Genomic DNA, 19443 nt, shown 5'->3' with positions numbered 1-19443 from the left:
AACTAGCTGAAAGGAAGTTGTGGGGAGCTGGGGGTCAGCCTTTTCTCATAAATAACTAGCGAGAGGACGAGGGAATGGCCTCAAGTTGCATCGGGGAAGTTCAGGTTGGAAATTAGGAGAAATTTATTTTCAGAAAGAGTGGTCAGGTGTTGGAACAGGTTGCCCAGGGAGGCGTTGTAGTCACTCTCCCTGGGAGTGTTTAAGGAAAGGTTGGATGTGGTCCTTAGGAAGATATTTTATTGGGCAATATTGGTGGTAAGGGTATGGTTGGACCAGATGATCTTGCAGGTCTTTTCTAACCTTAATTATTCTATGATTCTACAATTCTGTGATTCTATGTTGTTAAGGGGACAGTCTAAATCATTAGAGTGCTTGCTTTTACATATAAGATCAAGACTGCAACACATGGGTTAAACACATCCATGGCATTACTGTGCTACTTAGAATGGAGAAATCAAGAATGATTTAGCTCTATTTTCTTCGTAAAGTTTTTCTACCTAGTGGTTAAGTTCTCGTAAAGTTTTTCTACCTAGTAGTTAAGTTCTGTTGGGAGTTTTTGTTTGTCTTAATGTCCAAGACCATGTCTACCTCTGTGTTTTACTTAAATATTTGAGTGGTTTTTATTTATCATTTATTTATCATTTGAGTAAGCTTTAAATTTATCATGTTCTATAATTGCTGAGGACTCCGTGCTGTTTAACTGAGTCAAGAATGCATGACCACTTCATTTTATTGTTTTTCTATGACCCCAGTATCTATATGTGCTGTGCCTGGCAGCCTCCAAAGTTTGTTTTGGACCAAATAGTCTGTGTTTGTTGTGGTGCCAAATATAATTTCCAAAAGGAAAAAAACATCCCCTGACTTTGACACTCAGAGCAGCACATGACTAGCTAGCTGGATAGCAGCCATCTTTATATACTTTGGCACATGGTGGAGGTGTGTGAGTGCCATATGATCCATGACTACAAGACCTACTGTATGTTACCCATGAAGTAAAATAGCAAGCAGGAAGATGCTGTTTTGCCATCCTGTGACCTTTCAGTATGTCAAGAGTGAGCTCTAGCATCTTAAATGCTGTTCATCATTCCAGCTACAGTGATTTGCATGGTGAATTGTGCATCCTTAAGGAAAGTACTGCTTAAAGGTTTAGTTTTAAATCGGCTTTTAATTAGGAAACCATTTTAAAAAATCAAGTACAAAAAAAGTATTGGGATGTTTGCTTGCTGAAAGAATAGAACTGGACAATAGGAAGGAAAGAAATAGTAACTTTTTCTGTTATCTTGGAGCCATGTTTTACAGAAATACCTAGTCATCTGCTGCAAGTTGTTAAAATGTTGCACATTTACTCCAAAGGAAAATAAGGAGAGTTAAGATTCTTATCAAATTTCAGTAATGTCCACCAGCATCTTCAGGTACCTAGAAAACTTCATTTCAAAAAGAAGACAAAATGCTATTTTCAGATCTTTCTAATTGCAAATCAAGTACTTAGGTGCTACCATCCTGTCTGTGGGATTTGCATGATATAATGAGAAAGAATAAAATCAGTGTAGGCAGGAAATTCAGAAATTAAGGATCATCATAACTGCCACACTTTTAAGTCAGTATGCTGGGAAAATGCTTGGCCTCTTTAGTGGTCAGGGCATATACCCTCATTCTCGGTTCTCCACGGAAGATCTATTTAATGTACAATAAATAATAATGTATATCATGTCTTAGTGAACGTTGGCCTGGTTTTCACTCAGTGTATTGGGTTGAAATGATGCTCAATCCAAGGGCTAGTTAACAACGTGCAGAGGTACCACTGTGATGGCTATTACAGAAGTGTTTATAGTGTTTACCTTTTCAAATGGGTGAGCAAAAAAAAATAAAAATATTATATTTGTACTTATTAGGCTCTTCAGCGTAATAAAAATCTGAGTATCAAAAGCTCTGGGCAGATTGTTGGTAGGAAACATTATGTGTTAAAATCGCCTTTGGATAATAGGCAGACTCCAAACTACTAATTGTTTAACAACCATTAAGAGGAGACAAGGGAAAAAAAACATCATCTTGAGTGACGGTTCTCCTCAGCTGCTAGACTGCAGGAGTTCTGTACATGGTTTAACAGCATTCTTGGTCGTGTTTCCCTGTGGCTGAAGTATTATTTTCCATCAAAATATTTGGCTTAACTTGGTTATCTTCTCAGTAGCAGAATTTTTAGAAAATTGTTCACATAAATGCATATGATCTCCAGAGATTTTCTTCCATTTTACAGGGTGAGTGTAGTGGTTCATTGTGCAAACACTGAATTGCATGAACTACTAATAGAGCTGGAGATTCACATGTCCCAGTTGCCAGTCAGTGCAGTGTGAAAAATTTGAGATAACATAGTACAATATGGAGTTTAGGAAGTTCTGCTGGTGCTAGCTCATGACTGGAAGAACTTCAGACTCAAGGGCTATTCTGGAAGCACTTTGCATAGTTTTAGTAATCTAGTAATCAGTGCTAATCCTGTAAAGAAATTCTCAGATGAATAAAACAATTAGTGGTATACAGCTGCAATAGAAAGGATTTTGTCAATATTTTTTTTATTTACTTCATCATGAACCACAAAGAGACTAGTACTAACTAAACAATATTTTAAAAACTAAAAGTATCCTGCAAATAATGCCATTATTAAGAAGAATATATTGGTAGATTCCCAGTGATCTATGCTAATATTAGAGGAAAACACCAAACTGTTTTGAGAAAAAGCAGACAAGCAAAGCTGACTTTTAAAATTGCATTTCTGAGAAAAGGTAATATAATGCAAATGCATCTGTTACATAACAAGAACAGAAGTAATGCAGCAAGTTTTAGGTATACTATGTGAAAAACAAACAAACAAACATACAAAAACACCACATTTTCTAACTGATAATGAGTTGGTAAAACATTTATATTGTACTTACTGTTCACATGTCATTGGTCATACAGGTTCTTTTTGGTTTTGTTCACTTTTTTCTGTGTCAAATTTCACTTTTCTGAATATCACAGTATTTTCAGAAACTTTTTTTTTTTTTTAAACAGGCAATGGGAAGAGAATTTCAGTTTCTACATAACACCATTGAGAAACTTTATGTGCCTTATATGACAATAGCTGTAAAAAGCAAATATAGGAGCATTTCCCTTATTTATGGCTCTTAATCACTTTTTCATATGTAAATGAATCAACAAAACTAAAAAGAAAAAAAAGTTTATGAAGAAGCTAAAACTGACACAAATGTGGTTTTCTTATCCAGGATTTGTCACAAGAGGAAAGTAAAAATAATGCTATTATGTAACCGATTGTTGCATTCTTTAGGGAATACTAGAATATCAGTTACCTATCTTTTCTAACGTGTTACACCTGTAAGAAACATGTTTTCTACGACTGGCAGCCAAGACTTGCCATGTGTACATACGCTTTGTGTCCAAAAATCCTGTCCTGCAGACAGTGTGATGGGTCTTTTCTCTGTGGTTTTAGTGCCACCTTCAGGTACAAGGATCATGTTTCTGGAGCACCAGTGCCCAATTTCTTTTTAGCTGTATGCTGAAAAAGTGGATTTCCATGTGATAACTAGTCAGTTGGTGGCATTACTACTGCATTTTTATGCCTATTAAATAGCCATCTGAGAGCTCAAGTGATAAAACAGTACAGACCACTTCCTGAACAGACATGTAACAAGTTGCCAGCAATGTAAATACTGTGGGTTGCTGTGTGACTGCATAAAATGTGATAACTGCTTATTATATTGATGTGAAATGCCATAGTACCAAAGAACATTCTAAATTTTGTCACCAGATGTGAAGAAAAAACAAAGCTTGCTTTTAAATACTGCATCTTTTCAAATACAGTTAAAGTCTGCAAAATGACCTGGGTGCCATGAATACCAAACAGGTACAATCAAAAAGTAGCATGTTAAAAATGATGTCGCTCATGCCTATGGATTTTTTTTCTTTTTTTTTATTGTCACAATAATCTATCTTGTTTTTTGAACCAGCAGCTACTGTGTGAATATCATGGTAGCAGCTTTCCTTAATGAGCCAACAGGAACAGGGACAAATAGATGAAGATTTGGTTGCTATTTAGCTGCCTGAATAATATTTCCACTAAGAATGTAAACACCTGTGATGTGTTATTTTATTCTTTCTGCAGCCTCAAGTTCTCCTCCCTTTGCAATGTCTGTTTTGCCTGGGAAAGGGTGATGCCTATACATCCTTTTATCTCAGCTGCTCAAAGAGTTGCTTTGAGCTCAGGAGTTCATGAGTCACAAGGAGAGAAGAAAATTTTCATTTGCATTTCCCTGAAAGGCAGAAAGCAGGAAGATCAAAAAAGGCCCAGAAAATATGTCATTGGTTTGCTTTCCTCCTCAGAGGGCTGTGTGATAGAAAGTGAAAATCAGAATGTAGGGCTCAAAGCCCCTCTCAGAACAAGGAGCAAATAATGTTGCAGAAGACTTTAAGAAGGATTAGGCTGGAATTTGCAGACCTAGGAGTTCCAAAAAGAGATTCCTATATATTTAGTATTTTTCAGATAAAGGATCTGATTTTTAGAATTGCTTCCTTATGTGTGTACCTCACTGGCTCCTGTGACCAGAGTCACTTAAAATAAGACACAAGAACCTTGAGTTAAGGACCTCAGCTGTGTTAACTCTTAGACACTTTCTTAATGCTGTCATTCTCATGAATTGTAGTTATCTCTGCTGTGTACAGGAATTGTGTATGTATTCATGACAAATACTGTTGTAATTAAAGACAGCTGTAGAAATAATTGTTTTTACATTGAAATATATATATGTTTTTAAATTGCTTATCGCTCTTGAGGATATTCAAATGTAAACCAGTTTTCTCTGTTAAAGCTGTTTTACCAGGTCAGTTTCTATTTTACTGCAAAATGTCATAGATTTGCTTTAAATACTGGTGATTCTCCAGGCTTCCCTTTTTTGAAAGGTGGATCAGATAGTGCTGTCAGTATTTCCACCTACCTAAAAAAGAAGTAATTCACCTCTAATGTCAATGTGACTTAAGGGCAATTATTAATAGCTTTTTAAGAGTGCCCATTTAAAGAGCAGAGGTCCGTGTGAGACACCAACACACAGTTGATCAAGCCCTGAAAGTAGTCATCAGCCTAGTGAATTTAGTTTGAATTACTAAGAACTTAAAGGTAAAAAGCCCCTAATGCTACTGTTCTCACTCTACTTCATAGATATTATTTTGCTCAGTTTAATTTCAAAGTATGTTTTTGATGGTTTCAGTTAATTTTTCTTGTTTACATTTTGGAAAAGTTTTTCTTTTCCTCTATCCCTAAAGGCAGAAGAAGAGAGAGATGATATGGAGAGAGTCAAACTGGATAATAAACGAATTCTCTTCAATCTGTTGCCAGCACATGTTGCACAGCACTTTCTTATGTCTAATCCAAGGAATATGGTAAACCAAGATAAGGTTTAAATATATGGTAATGTTGTATGGATGTGACCATTTGCAGCTTGGGTCAGCTTTCAACTGTATGCTTTCAAGAAAAGCTTGGATTTATAAAATTGCATTCAAATTAAAATAAATGGGTTTGCAAATACTTGTATGCATGAATTAGATCAGGATTATTTCTTTTTCTGTATTGTCCTCTTTCTTGGAAGAATTTTAAGAAAAAGCAGGATAAGGGAATTTTGTATTATTCAACATCAATGCAACTGAGTGCATGCAAATCAAAAATTTCTTTTTTCAATTAAATTAGCGGATTGGAATTTATCAGAGTATTTCATGAGCTCGGTTTGGTTCTGAGTGGTGAGGTGTGTGAATTGCTAGAAGCTTCCATTTGAACCACTCTAGTTCTGTAAATACACCATATTACCAAACTCAGCCTTTAAAGGTAAAAATGGAATTTTACACATCCAGAGAAGCTACAGTAGCTTTTAACCTCAAAGTCCACAGTGATGAAATGAACACTGGTTCAAGAAGACACTACCAGAATTTTTCTAGAGCAGCTGCAATAACTGCAGCAATTGTGGCCATAATGACCACAACACTGCTCTTCTAAATGATGAGTCTCTGTGCTTTGGAGTTTGGACCAATATATTTAAACTGCAGAAGAGCAATTATACTTTCTGTTAGCTCTCTGAATTCTTAAATAGGAGCCTTACCAGAACAAGATTATATTGTTAATGCTGAATACAGGACTCTGCAACTCAGGGAAAGAGATGAAAAAGCAAGGCTGGTTTTGTGCTGCAGGGTAAGACAGTTCTGTCTCCTATTTTAACTATAAAACAAAACTGAGAAAATGCAATGGTATTTCTCACACAATAAAAGTTCTAAAACTATTCAGACTTTCTATGATTTTTTCAGTCACTTCTTCCCTAAACAGGGAAAAGAGACTATGTTGTTGTTGTTGTTGTTATTTGTTTGTTTGTTTTAAATGGCTTTAATAGGTTAGGTTTTACTTTTATGTTGTGGATATTTTTGAGGGAAGAGATCTTGCATTTATTTATTTATATTCAATAGGACTGGCTTTCTCTCTACCAAAACTGATGGCTGTTGTCCTAGCTATCAAGGCAACTGCTCTTGCTGCTTAGCAGTAGAATAGGTATCATAATAGTGATGTCTGTTTTAGATTAAACTTTTTAAACAAAAATTATATCTGTTCATGTACTGCAGGACCTTTATTACCAGTCATATTCACAAGTGGGAGTGATGTTTGCTTCCATCCCAAATTTCAACGATTTCTACATTGAACTGGATGGCAATAATATGGGAGTGGAGTGTTTACGCCTGTTAAATGAAATTATTGCTGATTTTGATGAGGTAAGGTCTAAATGCTTTGTCTTTTGACCATATCAGTTCTACCAAACTTCTATCAACAGAGTTTTTTTGTAACAATTCAACGTATTTTGAACTGCTTAATAAAACAGTACTATATTGAGAATCCACTGAGCCTCTCTCCAAAGTGCCTGTTTTGTACATTTGAGGACATGAATCTGACTTCAAATTCCTTTACTGTAAGAAAACTATTAAAATGCAAGTCAGTGGTATTTTCTTGTTTGTTTGTTTGCTTGTTTTTCTTTAAATGACCACAAAGCGAGCAAGCCTCAACTTACCAAACATAATATGGTTTAATCAAGTTGCACATTATTTAACTGTGGTTGCTTGCCTAAAATATTATGTAATATTTAACAGTTTTATGTTTTAAACAAAGCTTATGGACAAAGAATATTATAAGGACATAGAAAAGATCAAGACAATTGGAAGTACATATATGGCAGCTGTGGGACTTGTACCTACTTCAGGAACTAAGGTAAGAAGATTTTATATGACGGTCAATGTGGTGGAACTGTTCTTCAGTTTCCAAAGGAACACCAGGAACACAACCAACTCAGTGTGATTACAGATAGCTTGTTTTATTTCTTTACAACAAATTGAATCTGAAATTCCAATAACAACATTAGCCTAAAAAGAAAAATTGCTATCCTAGCAACTTCTCATATGCCTGCATTTGTATTTGATTGTCTGCAGATCTGGATTATTTGTAAAGACTCTGTGTAAAAAGCTCCTAAGTCAGAATGGTAGTGTTTTAAACCCAGAATCTATTTACTGGATGTGTATGCAGCATCTGGAAAAACAGAGAATCCCCTGGCAGAATACCAAATATATTGTATTCAAATTAATAATTACATTTAAAAGACAATGTATTAATAAACTATTAATAAAATTAATTATACAAGCAATATAATGAACATAAGAAGGCAACCCATGCATTCAGATTTCCCAGAATTTCCTGAGACCTCTTCCGTATTCATAGAATCATAGTACCATAGAATGGTTTGGATTGGAAGGGACCTCAAAGATCATCTATTTCTACCCTCTTCTACTAGACCCAGTTGCTCAAAGCCCCATCCAACCTGGCCTTGAACACTCCCAGGGTTGGGGTATCCATGACTTCTCTGGGCAACCTGTTCCAGTACCTCACCATCTTCATCATGAAGAATTTCTGCCTTATATCTAAACCTGCCCTGTTTCAGTTTAAAACTGTTACCCATTGTCTGATCACTATACCGCTGATAGAGTTTCTCCTCATCTTTCCTGTAGGGCCCTGTGAGATCTCTCTGGAGCCTTCTCATTTCTAAATTAAATAACCCCAACTTTCTCAGCCTTTCTTCATAAGACAGGTTTTCCAGCCCTCTGATCATTTTCATGACCCTCTTCTGGACCCACTGTAACACGTCTATGTCTTATCATGTGGGCCCAGAGCTGAACACAGTACTCCAGGTGGGGTCTCATGAAAGCAGAATAGAGGGAGAGAATCAACTCCTTTGACCTGTTACCTACAATCTTTTTGATGCAGCCCAGGATACAGTTGGCTTTATGGGCTGCAAGCACACAGTGTGTCACCTGCAAACTTGTTGAAGGTACATTCAATCCCACTGCCCATGTTGCTAACAAAGATGTTAAATAGTACTGGTCCCAGTATAGACTCCTGAGGGACACCACTCATCACTAGTTCCCACTTGTACTTTGAGCCATTGACCTCAACTCTTCAGGTGGACCATCCATACAATTTCTTATTGATCAAGCAGTCCATACATCAAATCCATGTCTCTCCAATTTGGAGACAAGGATGTTGTGCAGGACACTGCCAAATGCTTTGCATGAGTACAGGTAGATATGCATGCCTGTTCTGATACACATGTACAAGTGTTGTAGAGATGCACTCATGCATATGGTTTAAAATTTAAAAGATAACACTGAATTAGAGGGTAAAAGCAAAATGAGGCAGAAGATGGCCTGTAAACTTTCTAAGAACAACCAACCTTGTTAAATAAATAAATAAATAATGCAACATTGAAATCAACTATTAGAATCACACTGGAGTGTATCACAACTTACTTTCTGGTCTGCAAGGTGCTTTATTTATTTATTTATTTATTTATTTATTTTAATTATCCGTAGAGTAGAAATCTGGACATTATAAGAAGACATTTTTAAATGTTGAGTTTATGCTGAAAATGTTTGACTCCTGGTTCCTGAGGAAGGCAGAAAATTCTTTGAATTTTGTTCCGTATGATCTCATACAAGCAGGCAAAGGCATACTTGTGTGTCTGCTATAAATGCTCTTTGAACTATAATCCTGAAAACACGTGTGTTATTGCTTAACTTCAGTAGCATATGTTCCAAAACCTAAACATGTTTATCTCTTGTATTTTGTAGTTGCTAACTGAAGGGTCAGCTGAGTTAGTCCAGTACTAAAGGTACTGCTCTGAGCTTATCATATTAATATATTTTAAATCACTGCAGATGGTCTTGTACAGGACCCTCGCTTTTCCTGAAATCTTGGGGCAAATTTTGATCTTTTCTGTACAGGTAGAATTTATTTAACATTCCAAACTCTCAAAAATTTAAAGATCTTTTGTGATCACAGATAATATTTTCATTTGTAACTTGGGTTTTCAGTTCTTCTGTGATATCTTCTGTGATGCAAGTGGGCAGGAATTGTTCATATCCTCTCGGCAATTTCCTGCTAGGTCTTCAGCATGCAGCCATTTATTAGAAGTATGATGATCCTGGGTAGCCTTCCATGTCCAGACAATCACTGCCAGATGTCCACACAGTCCCTGGACTGCCCTACAGAGCCAGATATGTCCATTGGAAGCCATACCAGACTCAAGTGCTCCTGGTCTCCCCTCTGCCAGGGGTATCCCAGCTTCATAAGAAAATCTGGTGCAGCCTCTAATTGTGTGCCATGGATTTTGTGCTAGGTTTAGGACCTGAGCACAAAGCTGTGTATGTGGTTAACTCTGCTCTTAACTGAAAATACTTACACACATAAGAACTCAGTATGCTGATAAAGTTAAATATTTTAATCCCATATTTTACAGGACTTTTTTCCTGCAGCTTGGCTTCAGCAGGTGCCTATAGCAAATTCACATTGCCTCTGTCAGGGTGGTTTTGCTGTGATGATTATGGCAGTCTTTCTATTAGCCTTTCTTCTGTTGTTTAAATAAATAATTCATTGCTAGTTACACCATCAGGGCAGCACACTTACCAGGTTCTTTGTAGATCTTCTGTGCAATATAAGTCCACCGCATGTTGGAGTCCTTGTAAACTACATCTGTGATTTCACTAGGATCCTGATTTTACTAGGGTCCTGACTTTGTTGTGTTTTTCAGTGCAAGTTCAAAAGAGTGTGGCAGTAATCCTTTTGAGAGATACATGCCATCTACAGTAAATCCTGTATTTGTGACCTGTCATCTCTCCTGTAACCGTGAGAGGCAATGCAGGAAATCAAAGCATGCATCAGGCAAGAATGCATTGGAAGGGAAAGGAATATAAAGATTAGAAATTTAATAAAACCATAGACTTCTCCTTGTTCCAGACATTTAATATTCTTCACCCTCTCTGTTAGAAGTGTAGCCACCACCTCTTTTAACTTTAAACTTAATTCCTATTCTTACTTTTTCTTGGTGAGGCTGGAAAAGAGTGGAGCTAGCTGACATTGCAAGAAACATGTAAAGAAAACTATCCTTCCAAAAAACTGGGACTTGCCCAAGTTTTTCATTTTATTCATTTTTTGTTAGCATTTTCTCTATTATTTTTTTTAATTTCCCAGACACATGGAGGACCACTTTCAAATTAAGCTGAGAAAAGCAAATAGCAGCCTGTTTCTCAGGTTTCTCAGCCACAGTCAATTTATAAAATCTCACTATCACATCAAAAATCCAGTAATCTCTCATCTCGTGCCAGCTACCACAGCCATGTTGTGAAACACCATACTGAATCTAGACAGCCAATGACCCTGTATTTCTTTCACCATATCCTACCTTTAGCCGACTTTCACTTTGTAAATCTGTTCAAGAATTCATATTTATTATTCAAATAAAAGTACAACATGAGAGCAACAATACTGAGTCAGGTCAAAGGTCCACCCTGGTAACCTATCTTTAATGAGCCAACAGTAGATACTGGGGGAACGGCATGAGTTACAGAGCAAACATGTAAATCTCTGTTTTCCACTTTCTAATGATATGCTGTTTAAGAAATTCTAGATCTACAGTTAATATCTATTTACCAGTTCATAGCAAATATTTCTTCCATTAATTTGTATAATTATGTTTGAATCTAGCTAAACTTTTGGAATCTACAGTGTTCTCTGAAAATGAGTTCCACAGTTTAATTAGACTGTAGGTGTAAAAAGTACTTCCTTATGTTTTGTTTTGGGGAGTTCCTTGTTTTTTTCTTTTTTTCTTTTTTTCTTTTTTTCTTTTCTTTTTTTCTTTTTTCTTTTTTTCTTTTTTCTTTTTTTCTTTTTTTCTTTTTTTCTTTTTTTTCTTTTCCTTTTTCTTTTTTTCTTTTCCATTTTCTCTTTTCCTTTTCCTTCTCCTTCTCCTTCTCCTTCTCCTTCTCCTTCTCCTTCTCCTTCTCCTTCTCCTTCTCCTTTTCCTTCTCCTTCTCCTTCTCCTTCTCCTTCTCCTTCTCCTTCTCCTTCTCCTTCTCCTTTTCCTTCTCCTTCTCCTTCTCCTTCTCCTTTTCCTTTTCCTTCTCCTTTTTCTTTTCCTTTTCCTTTTCCTTTTCCTTTTCCTTTTCCTTTTCCTTTTCCTTTTCCTTTTCCTTTTCCTTTTCCTTTTCCTTTTTCTTTTTCTTTTTCTTTTTCTTTTTCTTTTTTTTCCTTTTTTTTTTCTTTTTCTTCATCTTATCTTATCTTGATACTTCATTATTTTATTTGATCCTTTCTGGTTCTTTTGCTGTAGTTCATTTAGGTATGTTTTATAACAAATCACTTCAGCTTTCCTGGAAAGGAAAGAAAATAGAGCTGTTCTGTATCTTGCAGGATTAAACATAACAGGAATTTTGTCAATGGGAACAACATGGACCCATGGAGCTGGGATCTAGCAAAATCCCCAAAGGGAGAAAAGGGCAGAAACTGTAGCTATTAATAATCATCAGGCAAAGTAGTTTTGTAAGAAACCAGGTTATATTCTGTGCAATGCTCACAACAAACATCTGCAGTTCTCTAGCAACAGAACAACTTAACCATGGGAACTGTGCTTTCCATTCTTCCCAGAAATCAGAAAAAGAGAGGAGGGAAAAAGGAAAAAAGAGGGAAGGGAAGGGAAGGGAAGGGAAGGGAAGGGAAGGGAAGGGAAGGGAAGGGAAGGGAAGGGGGAAGGGAAGGGAAGGGAAGGGAAGGGAAGGGAAGGGAAGGGAAGGGAAGGGAAGGGAAGGGAAGGGAAGGGAAGGGAAGGGAAGGGAAGGGAAGGGAAGGGAAGGGAAGGGAAGGGAAGGGAAGGGAAGGGAAGGGAAGGGAAGGGAAGGGAAGGGAAGGGAAGGGAAGGGAAGGGAAGGGAAGGGAAGGGAAGGGAAGGGAAGGGAAGGGAAGGGAAGGGAAGGGAAGGGAAGGGAAGGGAAGGGAAGGGAAGGGAAGGGAAGGGAAGAAGGGAAGGGAAGGGAAGGGAAGGGAAGGGAAGGGAAGGGAAGGGAAGGGAAGGGAAGGGAAGGGAAGGGAAGGGAAGGGAAGGGAAGGGAAGGGAAGGGAAGGGAAGGGAAGGGAAGGGAAGGGAAGGGAAGGGAAGGGAAGGGAAGGGAAGGGAAGGGAAGGGAAGGGAAGGGAAGGGAAGGGAAGGGAAGGGAAGGGAAGGGAAGGGAAGGGAAGGGAAGGGAAGGGAAGGGAAGGGAAGGGAAGGGAAGGGAAGGGAAGGGAAGGGAAGGGAAGGGAAGGGAAGGGAAGGGAAGGGAAGGGAAGGGAAGGGAAGGGAAGGGAAGGGAAGGGAAGGGAAGGGAAGGGAAGGGAAGGGAAGGGAAGAAAAAAATCAGTATTTGAGAAAACAGTGCATATGCTGTAATCACCATCAAAAGTTCCTTTCACAGACAGCAGAATAGGTTAAATTCCTTTCCTAAGCCACCCAACTTGGGCCTTTCGTTGTTTTTCATATTGGTATTTCAGCTGCTTCTCAGTACCAAACAAATCTAATGTTTAACACCATTTTGTTTCTAGGCTAAAAAATCAATTTTTTCCCATCTGAGTGCACTGGCAGATTTTGCAATAGAGATGTTTGACGTTCTTGATGAAATCAACTATCAGTCTTACAACGACTTCGTCCTACGAGTAGGTAAGTCACATTCTACAGTTATCACACAAGAGGAACACTGTTGTTTTTTAACTTTCCTTGTGCTGTCTGGAAGAGACTGCCTGCCCTGAATTCCTGAATAAAACTGAAAAGCCTTTTTGTAGAATGTGCACATCCATGTAGAAGATGAGCAGCATGAATGGTCATCATCAGTACTAAAGAATTAAACCTGTGTCCAATTCCAGTGTCTAAGTCTATGCACACCTAAAAGGAAACTGCACTAATATTTTTATACAATATTATTACTGTATCTAATATTGTGGCTTACATCACTTTGCATTGCTAAACAGGTGCAAACTAATTCCAGCTGTGTTTAACTGTTAGGTACTCCTGCATCTGCATAGACTTTGTTGGCATTCAAAGTGTGGTGGGAGCTTTTCATAAAAATCATAAAATATCCTGAGTTAGAAGAGATCCACAAGAATCATGAAGTCCAACTCTTGTCTCCACACAGTACCTCCCAGAAATAAAACCATATGTCTGAAAGTGTTGTCCAAATGCTCCTTGAACTCCAGCAGGCTTGATGCCGTGACCACTTCCCTGGGGAGCATGTTCGAGTGCCCTACCAACCTCTTGGTGAAGGCTCTTTTCCTAATATGCAATCTGAACCTCCTCTGATGCAGTTGCATGCTATTCCCTTGATGATTCTCCCACTTGATTCTCCCACTAATGAGAAGAGATCAGCACCTCCCCCTCCAAATCACCTGAAACAGTCCTTTCTGACAGGACACAGTTTGAACAAAAATTCTTAATTTATTTCATGGATGGAAGTTTTGAAAGAGAAACCTGACCACATGTATAGTCCAGGATTTATAGCAGTAATAGAGATTCAGTGGATGATCTATACATATTTGAATATATAGATATCTTATGTATATATATATTGATACATATTTAATTTTATTAAAATATACATCAAAACAACTTGCATCTTGAAAATTTTCAGTGCACAGGGGAGCTCTTCTCATGAATTCTATCTAGGCTTTGGTATACAGTTTCAGAAGTTCTACTTTTGCTTTTTTTTTATGCTGTTATTACACAAATTTTTTGCCAGTCTTCACACCTGTCTTGGTGAATGAGTGCTGTTTAATCCAACAAATAAAATTCCCTGGTCTTCACAGCACAGTCCTTCCCATGGAATCCTTTATATGCTATTTCAAGCATTATCTCTGTGAGTACTTTTCCCCAGCCTGCTTAAGGAGCAAGATTTTCTCTTCCCTTCCTCCCTCCTGTCTCACTGCTCTCCAATGAAAACCAGCTAGACAAGGGGAAAAGTGAGGCTGCTAACAGCAGGATAGTGAGAAAGACCAAAGACAACAAGGATGGCAGTGGCAGACTTATACATCTTTGCCCATCTGTATATCTTAATAATCAGAAGTCTGAAATTCTTTTTGAACCATGTTGCAACTGGTTTTCCCAGGTTCAGAAAGGGGTAGAAGACAAATGTCTAAACCCCATTCTGCTGTATAACTTGCCTGGGAAAGGCTTTGCTTAGAACATTATGGAGTATTTCACATTTATGGCTCCTAAAGTGCACTCAGAAGAAAGAACATCCCATTTTTTCTTTCAAACAAGGTGTCAAAATCTGTCAGAAATGTAGAAGAAAGCCCAGTGGTTTCCCGAAAAAGATGCTTGAGCTATTTTCACATACTGTCCTCTTCTTACAACCTGTTCTGAGCTGTCCTGAGTTGTCTAGTAGTGATAACCACTATGACATGCTTCTCTTACCCCATTCCTTGTGTTTTCAAGGCCACTATTTCTGTTCAGCTTGGAAAATACCCCACTAGAAGGGCTTTATATGAACAACCACAGTGGAAGTCATAGCAAACAGTTAAAGATCTTTAAAAATTTTTCTTGAATTTTTCCACAGACAAATTGTGTAGTACCACTACTTCTCTTCTTTTCTTAAAAAATAATTTAAAAAAAATCAACAGATGGGCTAATTTTTTATATTGTTTATCATGTTGCATTTCCAATTAGATATCTATGTATATGTCTTTGGTTTGTATCTAAAACTCTTCCAAATTCGAAAGTCCAGTTGGTGTTAACATACATTGTATCCTATGACCAAAAGAATTCCAGGGCACTTTTGTTAAGTCTGTTTTATAAGATTTATGTTTTCCTTCAATAATATGCTGTAGTGTTTGAAACAACTGAAAAAACAAACTCATTATTGTTCTGATTTTAGGTATTAATGTTGGGCCTGTAGTGGCCGGAGTCATTGGAGCCAGAAGACCACAGTACGATATCTGGGGAAACACTGTAAATGTTGCCAGCCGGATGGATAGTACTGGAGTGCAAGGGAAAATTCAGGTGACTGCGTCCTAAGATAATTTTACAAACTTTATATAATTGCTGTTTTATATGTGGTTACATTTTCAAGACTCCTTAAAAAATGCAGCCTCACTTGATTTTGTGGGTTTTTTTGTTTGTTGTTTTTTTGTTTTGTTTTGTTTTTGTTTTTGCTTTTGTTTTCTGAATAAAGCAAAATTCTCCAGATGAATCAGGCATCAGATATGTAGGTGTTTTCCATGATATGCTTCACTACTTCATGAAATCCAGATAAATTGTTTCCCATCAGAAGAAACAGGGTTCTCTGCTGCATTGCACTCAGCTGGAGGCAAGCCTGGGAATGCCAACACTGCATGGGGCTGCATGGGGCAGCCAGTGTGCTGTAGGAATTTTGCCTGAATAAGGACTACAAGGAAGGGATCTGTGTCCATTTGCATCCTGCTGCATTTTATATGGCTTTAAAAATTCCTCGATTCCTTTGGATTGGAGACGCTACATAGGCAGAATATTGTTTTTCTACTAGAGCTTGGCTAGAAGCAATGCTGCGCCTCTCAAAATCTCAATGAACTCTTTATCCAAAATACTTGTTTAGTCTCCAGGGATCAAAAGGCCTTTTGGAGTCACTTACCATCAGTAGAATTGATCCAGCTTAGAAAAGTGGAGAATTTGGCTACATACTTCTGATAGACAGAGCTTAATTTGGCTGTGTAATTATTCATCTTGAGACCAGAGTTTCTGCTTCTGAGATTCCAATTTGGTCAGTGATTTTAAATTCCTTAAGAAAACTTTTAGTGAGCCCAAGAGCAGCAGTAGGTGTTAATTCATTCTGCTTATGTGTACTTCACAACAGATAAGTAAAATAGGGAGGGGTTGGCAGTTTTAGGATTGACTTTACAGTCAATCAGAACAGAGAAAAAACTAATAAAAAACTAATAGTTTTTTTCCTTTTTTTTTTTTTTCTTTTCCCTGTCTTCAGGTTACAGAAGAAGTTCAGCGGATATTAAAGAGGTGCAGTTATGAATTTGTGTGCAGGGGTAAAGTCAGTGTAAAGGGAAAAGGTGAAATGTTGACCTATTTCCTGGAAGGAAAGGCCGATGGAAATAATCCACAAACACGATCTTTAAACTTAGAGCGGAAAATATACCCTTATGGAAAAGCAAACATTCAAACAAAACTGGGTACCAGCTGTCCATCAGTGTCCTCAGTTGCTAGCTTTACCGTAAATGCTGGGCTTGGAGCAGTTCAAGCATCTGCCACTCATACAAATCAAACACTGCATTATCTTCCCTCTGTGCCGGCTGTGAAGGAGGCGTAGAGCAAAGGAGATTTGGTTGTGCCATTTGCAGTGAACTTGGAGAGCAGTGGTTCCCTGAATTTTTACCAAGAGATCAGAGGTCATATAGGCCATGGCATTAACCAAGGACCACTACAACCCAACCAAAGAGAACTTGGGAACTGTGTAATGAACTCTTGGGATGGAATATATAAGGGCTAGCAATTCTGTTAGAAAAGTCAAAACCTGATTTTCTGGAAATAAGGAATATTTTCTTGACATTTTTAATGGGTAAATGGAAAAAAAATGAGATAAACGTGCAAGCAATTACTTATGAGTGTGTGTGTATATATATGTTTTAATTTATATATGCACATATACAAACACTCCTATGTAGAATTAATATAGTTATATATATATATATAAAAAAAACATTAAAATATGTATTTATTTACACATCCACCTGCAATGACATAGCAAAGAGATTTCTCTTTCTGTCATAGCCAGCTTTGTTGGGTCTGGGATTAGAAAAGCTGCTTTTAATTGTGGAGTGTGGGGCAGATGAAGGTTCTCTTGGGCTACAGCAAGAGTTAGAAAAGCCGTGCTCCCAGTGCATGAGTTAAAGCAATGAGAAAAGTGTTCATTGCACTGTCAGCAGCAGATTAATGAAGGCTGGATTCAGGTAATTGCTAAACTTTATGTATTTTTCAAGTTCTACTTGCATGCTCCAAAACTTTGAAGAAATTCCAAGTCAAACAATAACACTAGGTTTATAAAATAGATAAACAACAGAACTTTAATTTTGGCAGAAGAGCAATATGTTTTCTGTTTATATTGGAAAAAAAATCCATCGGAGAAAAAAAAAAAAAAGGTGTTAGAGTTTTGTTTTAAAAGTTGCTAATTCCTCAGAGGTCATTAGATTCTGTGTGAGACAGAGGAGCCACCCCCCAAATACAGCAATACACTTCAGCAATATAGAAACATTCCTTTCTGTACATTGCTGATTTTATCGAAGAGCAGAAGGATGGTATTATAAATTGGATGGCTTTTATAAACAGCATAGGTCATGCAACTCGGTTCCAGTACTTTGCTATACCTTTCTAAGCCACTCAAAGAATATTCCTGTACTTCAGACAAACATGCTGTTGCTAGTTTTGTGCTATTTGTATATTTGCTAGGTCTTATGTCTTAATTGATTTCTAAATTGATGCCATAGTTGTTGTTTTTTTATATCTTGATTCTATCCAGGCTCACTCCTCAAAGCTGTACATTTATAGAAAGCTATAATTCTGAGAAACAAGTACAGTCAAACTTTGCCTAACTGAGGAGCACACTGGTAAACATGCCATGAAAGTGAGGGCTGCTCTTAGCCTGCATAAAATGGAATATGTTGTGACTTCTTTTTCCTTTAATAGAGCCCACATCCTATCATAAATGGTTTCATTTTGAAACACCAGTCTAGATGTGAAATGCATTGCGTAGCTCTGTATTCAAGGAGGGAGTTACCCGGCTGTGGATGACTGGTGACATGCTCCATGGACAGCTGCCATAATGGGGATGCACAATCTAACCAGACTCACTGCTTTCCAAAAGAGAAGCAAAGCTTTAAATTGTCAAAAAACATGCAAAGCTTCATTTTAGTTCAAAAAAAAAAAAAAAAGACTGCAGAAGTTGTCAAGGTTGTACATTAGGAAACTTATATATACTAGATTCCACATTTCCTATCTTGTTACTGATTTCGGTGGAAAGAGGATACTGAATGTGGTTCTTCTGCAATCAGCATATGGACAAATTTTGTGTAGACGTACAAATAGTTAAAGAAAATCTGCAGGAGTTTCTGTTCCCCGTGTAGCTGTGGGACTCCACAGGTTTTCAGCAAGGTTTTACCTAGTTTTTATGTATCCTGTCAGCTAGATGCTTGATTACAAAGATAGCACAAATAGTGTTGTGATTAAAACAACTATAAAAAATGTAAATTGTTTCCTAACTATTGGGTGTATGCACTCTGACCTGTGAAAAGTCGCTGTATTTCTTTATATCCCTAACAGCTATCCAGTTCACAGGTATTATTCTAGAATTATTTAATTCTGTTTTGGCGCCTTTCAAAGCCATTTAAATAAATACACATAGAGAACACAAACTGAAAAGAACAAATATTTACAAAATTAAACTGAGTAAAAGGTATCCATGCAAAGTGCACTGCATATTTTAGGTTTTCTAATAGGTTTATAAGAATTAAATCATAATGCAATTAAGTTACATATTTAACCTAAATGGAAACTATTACATCCAATAGCATTAATCACTCAGTCTCACTCCCAAAGAGACCAAGTCACACAATATTTGTATCAGTGGACTTGATATAATTTCACTGATAATAATAAAACTTTTTTGACATGTACTGTTATTACAAAGCCTCTTCAGATATTAGTGTAGTACATGACCACATAGACCAAATATAGACATTGATCCACCTTAAAATCTTAAAATGGAAGTATTTCTTTCTTATTCTTTTTTTTTTTTTTTTAAACAGGTCCAAAATATAATTACATTGCCATTGTTTCTTTTGTCATTAAATTAACAGTGAGCAGAAATGAATTGCTCCCTGTGCTAATATTCTGGGGACTGTTCTCATTCCCAGACTCTTTCCCAGCCTAGTCATGTAGTAATGTCAGTGGAAGATCATGTAGCAAAGTTCATGTAGCAAAAGGTTCTTTACCTTGGGCAAAGGTTTTCTAAGCCTGATCCTCTTCTCCAACAAATGAATGA

General features: G+C 37.2%; 1 protein-coding gene across 1 annotated transcript in view; it reads left to right on the top strand.

Moving 5' to 3' along the window:
- The window catches only part of ADCY1 (adenylate cyclase 1), a 168706-nt gene extending 149585 nt beyond the window's left edge, over positions 1-19121 (top strand). The window contains exons 15-20 of the mRNA XM_013197492.3: positions 5311-5427; positions 6649-6795; positions 7187-7285; positions 12977-13091; positions 15298-15422; positions 16378-19121. Coding sequence (XP_013052946.2) covers positions 5311-5427; positions 6649-6795; positions 7187-7285; positions 12977-13091; positions 15298-15422; positions 16378-16716 — 942 coding nt within the window. The 3' untranslated portion in view covers positions 16717-19121. The remainder of the gene's footprint in view (positions 1-5310; positions 5428-6648; positions 6796-7186; positions 7286-12976; positions 13092-15297; positions 15423-16377) is intronic.
- Positions 19122-19443: the final 322 nt, after the last annotated feature.

Source organism: Anser cygnoides, chromosome 2, assembly GCF_040182565.1.
Source record: "Anser cygnoides isolate HZ-2024a breed goose chromosome 2, Taihu_goose_T2T_genome, whole genome shotgun sequence".
NCBI classification, from domain to species: Eukaryota; Metazoa; Chordata; class Aves; order Anseriformes; family Anatidae; genus Anser; species Anser cygnoides.
Note: the sequence above shows the minus strand (reverse complement) of the source record. Positions and strands in the feature narration are given on the sequence as shown.